The 12666-nt window shown below is 39.7% G+C and overlaps 1 protein-coding gene across 1 annotated transcript in view; it reads left to right on the top strand.

The window, feature by feature from the left end:
• Nucleotides 1-12666, top strand: part of CA10 (carbonic anhydrase 10 (inactive)) — a 203291-nt gene that overhangs the window by 189489 nt on the left and 1136 nt on the right. Inside the window, exons 5-7 of the mRNA XM_009955291.2 lie at nt 232-327; nt 2890-2962; nt 10218-10372. Of these exons, the coding sequence (XP_009953593.1) occupies nt 232-327; nt 2890-2962; nt 10218-10372 (324 nt within the window). The remainder of the gene's footprint in view (nt 1-231; nt 328-2889; nt 2963-10217; nt 10373-12666) is intronic.

Below are 12666 nucleotides of genomic sequence, written 5' to 3'. Positions count from 1 at the left end.
TGGCAATTTAGAAGGAAACATGCTGGTGCTGTGCCAGTTGGAGCCAGATGGTGACTGAAATTATTAAAATCATGTGTGCTGCAAATGTCTGAAAAATTGCACTGTTACAAAATATCCTAAACATAGACAGGATCCTAGAACAAACCAATTGGTGTACGGAGAGTATTTGCAAACAGTACATGGTATGATTTGCTGCTGTTTAGCTGTAATCTTTCTTTCCCTGTTTTCTAGGTTCAACTAATCCACTATAACCATGAGCTGTACACAAATATCACAGAAGCAGCAAAGAGTCCTAATGGGTTGGTGGTAGTCTCCATATTTATGAAAGTAAGTATTCACTTTTGTCAAGGAAATGGCCTCAAGTTGCACCAGGGGAGGTTTAGATTGGACATTAGGAAAAAATTTCTTCACTGAAAGGGTTCTCAAGCATTGGAACAGGCTGCTCAGGAAAGGGGTGGCGTCACCATCCCTGGAGGTGTTCAAACAACATGTTGATGTAGCACTTCTAGACATGGTTTAGTGGGCATGGTGGTACTGGGTCAACAGTTGGACTTGGTGATCTTAAAGGTCTGTTCTAACCTAATGATTCTATGATTCTATCAATACCTAATATATAGATAATGGACTACTTTTCCCCATGAGCTGTAAATCTAGGAATTAGACTCCTCATGATACTATAGCAATGCCTAGAGGCTCTGATCTGGAATCTAGAGACAGCATCGTCCTAGGAATAGGACACACAATCTTTACTCCAAAGCAAATTTACAGTGTAACGTAAGGAAAATGAAAGGGGTAATAAAAAGGGACAAGGGAGGAGGAAAAATAATAATAATCCTTGTATCGTGAACATCACTTATACCCATTTAACAGGTGTGACAAAAGTTACTAAATTGGCAGATTTGGTATTTCTTCACGAAATGTTATTCGTTCAATTAGAAGTAAGTCTCTCCTAGTAGGTTGAGGCCCTGGTAAAGAGGGCACGTTTGCTCTCTGGAGACTTGCTGGTGTTTCAAAGTCAGCAAAATAGGTTTTTCTCACAATGTTGATTAAAACATCTTAAACTATCAAACTGAAAGAACTCTAAAAGCATAACTTTTATAATATCTCCCATTTCAGAGCTAGAACGACATGTGACTATTTTGCCATGTTTTAGTCTCCTTCCTGTTGCATTCAAGATGCATAGTTAGGTCTATAAATTACAGTGATCTAGCCTTGAACTCAAGACTTAATAGTTTACTCAAACCTCCCTAAATACCTTGGAGAAACCTTTTCTCTCATTTTATCTGAAGAATGCATTTCCGCCAAAATTGTTTGTGTTCTGCCATTATGTGTCTCTGCTTCATCAGTCTATAAAAGCATCTATTTCTGAATAAGTGCTTCATGCTGAAATAAACAGCTTTCATCATTAGCCCTTACATACTGGATATCCATTAATTCCCTTTAGTACTCTCTAATCCCATTTCATAAGGTAAAGTTCCTGACAAAGCATGAATTAAAATACATATTTCACAGCACTTGTTGAATAATTAGGTATGAAAACTGCCCTTTTATACAGGTCTAATATTGAAGAAAGATGTTTACGCTACCTTTTTTTGTCCAAAATGTATTGTATGACGACCCAACGATCCGACTTGAATTTGCGCAAAAGAACAAACTTGAAGCAAGCCTTCACAACACCCAACATGCCAGTTTTCTCTAAATAATGCATCACTCCTGTGCTTGCGGAGTTGCACACCTCTTGTAACGAGCAACAAATTTAGCCTCACCATATTTTTCTCTAGGCCTCTCTCACCGGTGTAAAAAGAGGTGTTCTGTTTTAAATGCCCAGAGCGGTTACAACATCTTCTAAGTGAAGAAGTAACAGTTTGAAATTCCACAAAATAGAACCTGAACTGAATTTTCCTGAAGGCTACCTCTCAAACAGAGCTGGATTACAGTTTGTCCAATAGCCGCTTTGTTTTCCTAAATCTTAATTAAACTTCTTGCAAAGTTTCCCATTTTCAAAATAAAAATATGTAATTCCGGATAAATGCTGGGTGTGTAACAGCAGCATCCAGTGTCTGATTTAAAAAAAAAAAAAAAAACCAAAACACACAAACACAGAATGATCGAAAGATAAGTAGGATATTAGAAGGCTAGCTACGGAGTTACCGAAGTGTCTCCATTAAAAAAGTGACACGATTTGGTAGCTAATCAATAATACTTTTGCAATTTGCAGGGCAATAAAATCTCTTGTTAAATTGATAATTATTTTATGATTATCCCCCTCCCCAGAAAAACCCAACACAACAACAATGCCTCCAAGCCCTCTATCGTTTTCCGCTAAATCCCCTCCAGGTCTGCTTATGTTCATGCAGACTGAACGTGTGATGTGCACGTATACAGGTACGAGAGATAGTTGTGAGTGCACATGCATAGAGTTTAGGCATTTCATACCTGCGTGTAAAACAAAGGGGAGACAGATCTGCGATCTAAATAGACTGCTGCAAGGAAAGTACATTTCTTAATGAATAGAAAAATAATAGACTACCATATGAAAATCCTGCCTGATTATATCAACCGCCTGCAAATCCCGTCAAAGCTGTTGGAGAAGAAACCTGTACTCACTCTTGTATTCAGACATTAATTTCTATTCGTCCTATTCTCCCATCCCTGTTCCTTTATTTATATTTAGAAATCAACTTTGTAACAAGTTTTGTTAGAAAAACATCTAAGTAGTTATTCCCTCTTCCCACTCTCACAAGTGAAAAAAAAAGGCAAAAACAATTTGGAGGAGTGGCAGGAGAGAGAGAACAAGTGTGTCTGTGTGGGCACACACAGAGCAGCTACGTTTCCAGAAAGGAAACTTTTGCGAGAAGATTTTGATGTTGTTCCTTTTCTCTTCTGTAGGTATCTGAATCATCAAATCCATTTCTAAATCGTATGCTTAACAGAGACACCATAACGAGAATAACGTATAAAAGTAAGTTTCTCCTCACGTACTCTAGCTAACAGCTGTACGCTTTTAGCATCAAATAACGTATTTCGGGATCTGCTGAAACAAGAGGCACTTCATTACGGGCAAAAATTACAAGGTTTGCATTGCCAGCAACTCTGCACGATGAACTTGGGAGCCTGAAAAATCTAGTAAGGTCATCAGTTCGTCAAATGAATTTTGAACTTCAAAGTCTATTTTATGTTTGAACAAGCAATAAATTAATGAAATTATACTTAACATACGTATACTGTATTCACACAGAATACTCAGGAGACACTGCCTACTGTAAGGAATAAAAGTAACACGCAGAGCAGCCGAGATTGTATCAAGTCAAGTTATATCAAGATGCTGCATCTTTAACTGTGGATTCAGTAGTCATTAATGCTTTCTTTTTGTACAGAAAAGTTACAATTTCTTTTTAAGTACTGCTACATTTAATGGATGCATAAAGAGGTCATTAACATAGCATACATATTCGTTGCATTCACATTTGGGAAACCTTTAACTAATAATGCTCAATCATTCCGTGTTAGTATATTGAACTTGTGGAAAACTGGAGCTTAAGTGTCAGTGCAAGTTAGGCTAATTTAGATAAAGTAATGAAAAATACATAGATCTCAATAGAACAAAATAAGCCTCTTCTCCTGAAAATGTTATTCTCTTTGTCAAGTATTCAGTTGAATTCCAAGCAGCCATTAAGTTAGTAAGTTAAACAATACCAGAATTTAACTTCCAGAAAGTACACAAACTGAAAAAATAAGGAAAGTATTGTAAAACTCAGCCTTCATTTGTTATCTGTAAACAGCAACTCAACATTTTTTTATAAGCTTCATTAATTTTGCTTTTGTTTGTGAAAGCTGGGAGAGAGTTGTTCATGGCAACTGGACTGAGACTGGTTGTCAGGGCTCCAGGATTTGGTTCACAATTCTACTAGAGTTTGCCTCAGTTTACCTCACTGTAAGTTAAATATATTGTACTATATGCTCTCCAACAATATAGTGTTACTTGGAAAACTTTGCATCTGAAACTCCAGAGATCTCAAATGTCCATTTAACTTCGACAAAAGTCGCTGAACTTCAGGTTTGTGAGGGAAAGGTTTGGAGAGGTTGCTGTATGCGTCCCTAAAGCACACAGTCTGATTTCTTCCCACAAACGCCATCTTTTGCCCCCCCCTGCAAAGCCAGGATTGTAAAAAGAAAAAGTGTAGCTTTGAGATCAATGTAAAGTGAAAGCACAGAACGTCACCCTCTAATTCCTGAACAAGAGAGCACTAGAAAATTTTGACTCTTGCCGTACAATGCAGGATTTGAGCAGAGCCAGTCCGACCCCATTCTGATGTAGGTGGGTCCTGGTCCTCTGCTATGACACACACCTTTGCTCCCACTGATGTTTCTTTAATTTTACCTTACAGTTTACAAGTTCTTGTTACATCTCTGGTCCAAGAAGGCGGCCTCCTATGATAAAACTCTGATCTCCATGATACCTTAAGAAAGGCAGGTGGCAGAGGGCTCCCCTCAGAACATTTTTCCAGATTGTTCCATTAGTAGGAAATGTCTTCTCTGCATGGAAGCAGCAGGAGATTAGCCCAGTTTTTTAACTACCTCTTGATTCCTTGCAAAAACACAGCAATACTGTTCTGTAAGAGCTTCCTGCCTGCCAGTGCTGCTGCAGCGTCCTGGAGAGGGGGAATTATCATTAAGGCTGTACGTGCAGGCTCCTTCACTCCCAAATTACGTATTCCTGGCTTCTGTCCAGGGACCAGCCAGAAGATCCCTCGTTGGACCATTGAAGAAGCTGCTTTTCCCCACAGACACACACACTGAATAAGACTGCCTCGTGTTTACCATCGCAGCAGCTGTATCTCATGCACTTACATGAGTGTCACAACCTTTTTGGTACCCCCTGGCCCCACATGCTACGACAGGTGGCCAGCAGAGCAAAGACTGGACAACCTGTGATGGCTCAGAGCAGATAAGAGGCCGCGATTAGGGATGTGCAGCTCCAGAGGGGCAGGAAGGCACTGGCAGTGTCTTTCCCTTGTTGCATGAGTGAGCGTGCAACCTTCGCCCACGCCAGCAGGCAAGCCTACCTCTCCAGTACAAAATATTTCATTTGTACATGGCACTTATAAGTGGGCATTCCTTCTCTCTGGAGTTGACAGCATCCTGTGACCTTCTCATTGGTCGTCTTGCCTCCTCAGAAGGAAAACACAATTCCATCACACCTAATTTGGGTGTACTAAATGAAATTTCACATGAAGATGAACACATAACGTAGGCTGCAAAATCAGTGATCAACAGAACTATTTTAATTTTTACCCACTGTTATCACTAACAAGTTTATCTTAAAATGAAATCCGTGGTAGACACAATGCACGTAACATTCTGCAGGGCACTGGGTTACTTACTGTAGTAACAAGTATTGACTGGGAATTTTTTTAGTGTAAATTGGGAACGTGAAAGTGTTATTCGAAAGTAATTTTGCAGTTGTCTTGCATGATGGATTATAGCATCATTGCTGAAAACTAATTTTACCTCTTACATTGCAAGGATTTTATTCTGCCTTTAGCAGACAGAGTTTTTCAGCTTGTGCTTTAGGGGTCCACTCCTGAAGTCAATACTCAGCGGGCAGCTGACAAAGTGACCAGTCCCAGCGTGCTCAATAGGAGCGTGGAGGAAATGATAAGTGGAACACAGGCTCAGAGTCAGGACAGTTCGTAACATGACTAAAGGTCTTTTTTTTTTTTTTTAAAGAACAGCAACAAAATTAAGAGCTATCGATGCTGCTGCCTGAAACTTCCATGGGCAAAATGCGTTAAAAGGGGAATTTCAACTCTTAGATATTAACGGCTACACTAAAGCAAAGTGGACCCCAAAGAATTTTTAAGCAGATTTTTTTTTTAAGTGCTTATTTTATTCTGTTACCACAGCCCAGAGAATCTACTGTGAACTAGCTGAAACAAGTGTTCTTTCAAAGAGGCTTTAGTCAGAAGCTATGTGAATATCTCTAAAGAAAAACTGCTTTAATATTCCTCTTTAAGCATAGCAATAAGTTAGCTTTCTTTCAGGACAGTTATGCTACATTAGCTTTCACCCAGTGTTTACTTAACAAGTAGAAAGAAGTAACATTTTAGATTCCTAAAATACCATATGAAAATTTGGGCTTGTCATTCTCCACCAAAATACTGCCAGATGTTCAGCTAGGCAGAAGAGCTGTAAAATTCTGAATTTCCTCAAATTCAGTCTTTAGGTATTTTATAGATAATGCACAAGTGAATAAAGTATTCTGATCTCAAGATATTATCCTGAAAAAAGCTTAGGATTCAGATTTCTGGAAATAAGAAACTATTAATTCCTCAACGTTCATGTTTCAGTGTGTCCTCTGAAGGACTGAGCTCTTGCAGCTCCTGTCTTGAGCACTAAAAGCTCAGCAGTCTCAAACCAGGGCCCCAAGGGACTAACCTCAGGTATTCAAAATGAGCTTCTGTCAGCCTGGGTCTAAGTGACTTGCAAAGGCTGGTACATGGAGAATCTCTGTCTCAGGATTAAAAAGCTGAGGATCTCTACATTCCTTACGCTGTAAATCTAATCTAGTTCGAGCTGTGCTCTCCCTTTCTGGATTGCCATATCAACTTCAAAATCAAATGGGCCTTCCTTCATTCAGTAAATAATATATTCCCTATAAACACAGTACTGTTTTAAAGAGAACATACATAGAATTTGCTGTGAAAACAGACCTCACACACCTACTACAAATCTAGGGATAAAAGAAGAGGATTTCCATCATTTGCAAAGAAAATTGTCAGTCAAGGCCTTTATTTAAATGAATATGAAATCTAATTTGTATAGAGAAGAGTTCATGAGTTCAGAAACCACCCTAAGGCACAAGCAGATCAAGATAAACGGAATGTGGGTTGGAGGAAGGAATGATGCTGAGAATCTAGTAAAGGCTGAATGGGTTTACTAAAGGAAGACTGGCAAGAGATCACACACGCTGATTTTGACCACTTTGAGTGATGCACTTGCCATAAATGTAAAACACAAAATGTTGCAGTCTAGTATTAGTGCAAACCCACCGGTTCTTTTTCAGTTCCGGAATGGGAAACCTTCATCCAGATGTGGGGAAAGGGAAACAGCAGAGCTGTTCATGGGGAAAAACGTTGATAACCAGGTGCTTATTCTGTAGTCTTTTCTCAGGCCATTCTCATAGAGTCATCTGACTTATAAGGGGAATATAACCTGTACACAGGCATGAATAAATGCTGCTTTTACTTGGCCAAACTTGTTTCTTTCATTATTTAATTCACCCCTATCCTTCCCTTTTCCTAAAGGGTATATTTTCTTCCCGTTTCCCATTAATTATAACTAATGGACTTTGACACTTAGCATAATCCGCTGTTTCTCCTTAAACATATTCCTAGTGAAGACAGAGGCAATGAATCAGGTCTGGAGCCACTTTGCTGCTGGGTGCTGGCGGGGAGACAGCCATGCATTTTGTAGGTGCTCGGTATACAAGGTAACCCAAGCAGTTGATCCGAAGCTCAGTAAGGCTAAAGAGAGCATCTCTCCTGATGTTGAGAGCCCTGGCGTACGTCAGGCTTGCCTGAACAAGTAGGAGGACCATGCCCCGCGCTGCTCCCACACTGTTAGATGCAATATTCCACCCGTGGGGTGTTGTGATCTTCTGAGAATGACTAAACACTGTAAATCCACAGACGAAAGTTAGAAGCCCGTATCAAAATAATGAATTATGTTCTCTATTACAGCAATGTGAGGCAACTCCAAAACCCTATGATTATCTCCACTAATGCCAGCAGTAAATCTGTTTCTGTATCTTCCATTTGATAAGTAGTCCTATTGTTAATAGTCTGTGCACTGTTCCGAATACAAATTAGTGAATCAGAATGTTTCACACACAAAATGTATACACGTCATCAATGTCTCATCTGTAGTAATCTTTAGTTAGCTTTCCATCTCCTAGTAAACATTTCAGGACAATTTTTACTTTAAATTATTTTAGCCCAACCGAAGTCAATATAGATGTGAAAAAGCAGATTTGGTCCTTCGAATTTGAAACTATCTATTCTGACTGACTCCATGCCATTTGGAGCTAACACACCACTCTCCGTGGTTCATCAATAATGAACAGGCTGTTCATGTGGGAGAGGGAAAAGTGTGTGATGACTCACTGAAAACAGGCACTGGCTTGAAAAAAAAAAACACCCCACATTCATTCTCTTCTCATGTAATTCTAGCAGAATTACTGCTGCACTGCAAATAATGTTTTTAATGAATAGGGCCACAGGTGTATCCAGCCATCGCTAGCTGTTAAAGTTTAACAGCCTTTTGACTTGAATACTATAGCGATGGTTTTACACTTTTGTCTGGAAAATCTTGGGTTTAGAAAGACTGTATCCCAGGCCACGGGCCAGTGAAGGCTGAGCGTGTTGAAAAAGGTGGCAAGTCAGCCACCTACAAGAGCGCTAATAGTACTTTCCCCTCTACTTGAGGATCCAGCCGTAGGGCACGGCAGAAGGCTGTTTCTGACAAACTTGAAAGGACATGTCAAGGTTATATTTTGTAAATTAATAAACACATTCAAAATAAGAAGTAATTGTAAGGCACTGGTCAACGTGGTATAAACAGCTCTCACCTTGACGCTTTAACTGATGCTGTAGCCAATAATACTGCTACCCCAGAAGCCTGTAGCATGCTGATATGTCAAAATAAAAATAAGTCACATTTGCTTTGCCCAGGTTCTTTGATTTTCTGTTGCCCAAGACAGTACTCTGCAGTCTTTTTTTTCTAGTAGATAGTATGAGACAAGTATTGTCCTTCTGCTATATGTTAAATTCAAGTTAAATTACTCTTTTCTTTTTTAGTTCTTATGCACTTCCTTGGCCATTCATCTTTCTTTCCTTGGTTCCATTTACAATCTTATCCCGATGCCAAGGAGCTGTTTATCAGCTTAAAAAAAAAACACCCACAAAAAACCACAAAAGCAAAACCTGTTTAAAGTTACAGTGAATGGTACATGAAAAAAAAAAATCAGAGAATCCAGCAGAAATGCCTAAATTATTGACATTGACTTAAAAGATGCACTTGCACCATTTTTCCACAGCCTGAGCAGTATCGTTTATTTTATTTGTACTATCTTCCTTGCCTTCCATTAGCCAGTTCGTCTTGTGTGTTGAAAGGGGAAACACGCCTCAACATGCAGCTTTCCTTGGCCGCATTTTAGCGCTCGCTCTGCAAGTGAACCGCATTGAACACGCTACATGCAAGCGAGAGCATGCAAAGAGATTTCCCATCACAGCCTGTGACCAGCCCAGCTTTCTCCGAGATACACGATAGCAGGAGCGTACAAGCGGTAGAGTTCGCATCTCCCCCAGTATTTCCCGTTAAGGAGCTCCTACAGCCTAAGATTTGGCAGGAGAATTTGAGCTCCAGTTTTGACAGCACTGCCAAAAGTATTGTAGGACCAGCATTACACAAGGGAAACAGGGCACATAGCGTAGAAAAGGCAGAGAAACCATGAATTTTAAAATATATAACCGTATCTCGTTATATTTTGGTACATGTCCACAGAGTGAATTCTGTCGCAGAGGGATACCTCATTAGTTCCCGGGGAGGCTTACAATAAAAGTAGGGACCCTTGTAAGCTGCTTTCCAGTGTACTTTTCCACCCTGATTTTAGCATTCTGCGTGAGCTTGCACTGCGTCCGCCCCCACTGTGCACATGAAAGGCCAACAGGCTTCATTGAGCAGCTTTATTACCATGCGTTAACCTTAACTTCCTCCTGGGGTAGAAGGGCAATTAAGTTTTAACACTCTCGGCCTTCCCAAGGCTTTGCTGAGCAAAAGTTGTTAATCACTCCAAAAATAACGATAAGTCAACATTCTCCAAAGGCTGCTGCGTCTAAATCGTTACCTGCAACTTCAAGAAGCTTTTAGCTCCAGTTTTAAACGTGATTCAGAGTTTCACTGTGAATGCTTGTGCTAAACTCACAGAAGATGTGCACGGGCATCGTAGAGTAGAACTCAACCCAAGCAGGATTAGTGAATTCGTGGTACTTGTTCTTGTCCAAGCTGCTGGAGCATTCAGAAATGTTCGTTACCCTTCATATTTCAGTAAAACTGATGATTATGCTCTGGAGTAAGGATTGTACATAAGACGACTGGGATTTTTTGTTTGGGGAGCTCTTTTTTTATCTCAATTGTTTTCCTTCTTCATTCTCCAGATGATGCATACTTACTACAGGGGCTTAATATTGAGGAACTTTATCCAGAGACGTCTAGTTTCATTACATATGATGGGTCAATGACAATTCCACCCTGCTATGAAACAGCAAGCTGGATAATAATGAACAAACCTGTCTACATAACAAGGATGCAGGTAAAAAAATTAATCCATCTGGTATAGGTACAAAAGAATTTTTTAAACATCTCAGTCATTCTATGAATCATTCCATGAATCATCTCAGAACCATTGTATGATTCTATATTTATAGCTTTACCTACAAAATTAGATTCAACCCTTTGCTGTAGGGATCTCTGCCTGCAATTTATACAGTTTGCAAAAGCATTGAAGAGGTCTTTTGCCAAAATAAAAATGTTAACTATTTAGAGCTCCCTAAGTATCTATACACACACACACACACACACTTTGAGGTGTGTACATTTGAATCAAATGGTTTCCAGCAGTCTCTTCCAAACTAAATTATTCTATGATTCTGTGAATAGATATATGGGGGATTCTAAAGCAAGTACGGCAGTGTTGAACAAAAATAACCTTGTAACAGCGGCCATTCCTAGGTCAGAAATAAACAGACAACTTGTGAGTGACACTTGTGGCCATTTAAGTACGTGTTGATAGCAGATTAATGTGACAGATCCAATACACGGGGCCTTCTTGGGAAAAAAAAAAAATCAGCTAGGGCTTTCTGGTATAGAATAAGATGACAGGATAGACATTGCAAATGTCTTCAGAAAAGTCAGACTGACAAATGGAAGCCCCTACTAGAAAGAAGCAGGATAAATTATGCAAAAGAAAACATAATTAATTTCATCGTCAAAATTGTCTTGTTGAGGAAACACCAGTGGAAGAGTAGATTACATTTCTGTATGACTCACAATCCAAGGCCTAACATTGGGAAACAGCAAATTTAAGACCAGTTGCAGTCTTCTGCAGAGCTTCCATCTCTGAGTTGCCTACAGAGCTGTGAGCTGAACTAAAACCTGTTCTCTCGCATACTGGAGATCCCAAAGGAATACTTGAACCACCATCTGCCTGTCCCAAGCATGCAGCAGAAGCAATCTGGCCTGAGAAATGAAACAAGGAATAATAAAACAACCCTAAATATTACTTTGGGATTTAAAATCATATTAACATTGTAAATAAGATGACTTTAAAAAGCCTGAGAGATGTTTTGTCTTTGTGATATTCCTTCTGTCCAATTTTGTCTAGATGCCGAGACAGCATTCAGTTTCTTTTCTAAATGGGTAATTTGGGAGAACGACACAGCTGAGCACAGGCAAACGTGCTGTACATTCTGAACTTTCCAAGCAGGGGACTTCAACATTTCCCTACAAGCAGCATTTTTAGTTACAGTATTAATGTACAAAACAAGGAACAGAGTATTTCTAGAGTCTCTGCTAGTACCTATGGGTTATAATCTCATGATACTTGCTCACTGTCATGCTTTACTGGTTAGTTACCTCATCCATTATTAGTGCTGCAAATTGATTTCATGGAATACTTAATAATTATATTGTGTACTCAGACTGAAAAAAGTAATTCACAGTTCAAGTTCTTTCCAGAAGCTGTTAAAGATTTTCAGTACGTAAAACCCAGCTGCTGAATTTCTCCATTTAGGCATTAAATGCTGCAACCAAACCTGTTAAATCGCACACTAGCATGGAAAATATTTTCTTTTTGGTTTTTTAATCCAAAATATTCCTAGGGTTTGATTTACAAATCACAGCTTTTTCCCCCCCCCCCCCCCCTCCAGTTTTCTATACAAACTTTGAAAGTTTTTCATTGACTTGAACCAATTAACGTGCTTCTAGCACAATCGCATGGGTGTCATAAGAACCGTTGCTGTCTGCTGGTACTTTGCATCCAGCCACCGCTGGGCGCACTGACAACCCTGGATAATTCAGTAATTCCCTCTCTGCTGACCCATAAACCCATCTCAAAAGGCGGCCAGAGTCTACCACAAGAGCACCAGACACAGCACAGACAGCATCACGACAGACCTGTCAACAGAGAGAGGATTTCACTTTTTAACATCATTAGTTTCATGACTCCAGCAGCATGACTGTCAGTTATCCTTTCCATCCTGACGGGCCGTACCTGGTTCTTGAGTACCGTCATCCAAAAATGTCTTCTCAACTGCAAGCTACACTAATAGCTACAAAACTTAGGAAATTAGCTCTTGTTACTCATCAAGTTCATTTTCTGCACACCAGCTGCTGCCATCCAGAGCTGCGGATTCCATTTGTTTCCTGATCAGCCAAGGACACCTCATACCATTTTCATTTACTCCTCACAAAACTAGTTACTTTCATTTAAAATGGGGCTCAGAAACAGAGGACCGCAGAAGGAATGATTTTACCTCAAGTTAACGCTTTCAACCCACCTCTGACTACAAATCACTGAAATTGTGTTTAACTCATTTATTAAGTAGA

Source organism: Leptosomus discolor, chromosome 15 (assembly GCF_034619465.1).
Source record: "Leptosomus discolor isolate bLepDis1 chromosome 15, bLepDis1.hap2, whole genome shotgun sequence".
Taxonomy (NCBI): domain Eukaryota; kingdom Metazoa; phylum Chordata; class Aves; order Leptosomiformes; family Leptosomidae; genus Leptosomus; species Leptosomus discolor.
Note: the sequence above shows the minus strand (reverse complement) of the source record. Positions and strands in the feature narration are given on the sequence as shown.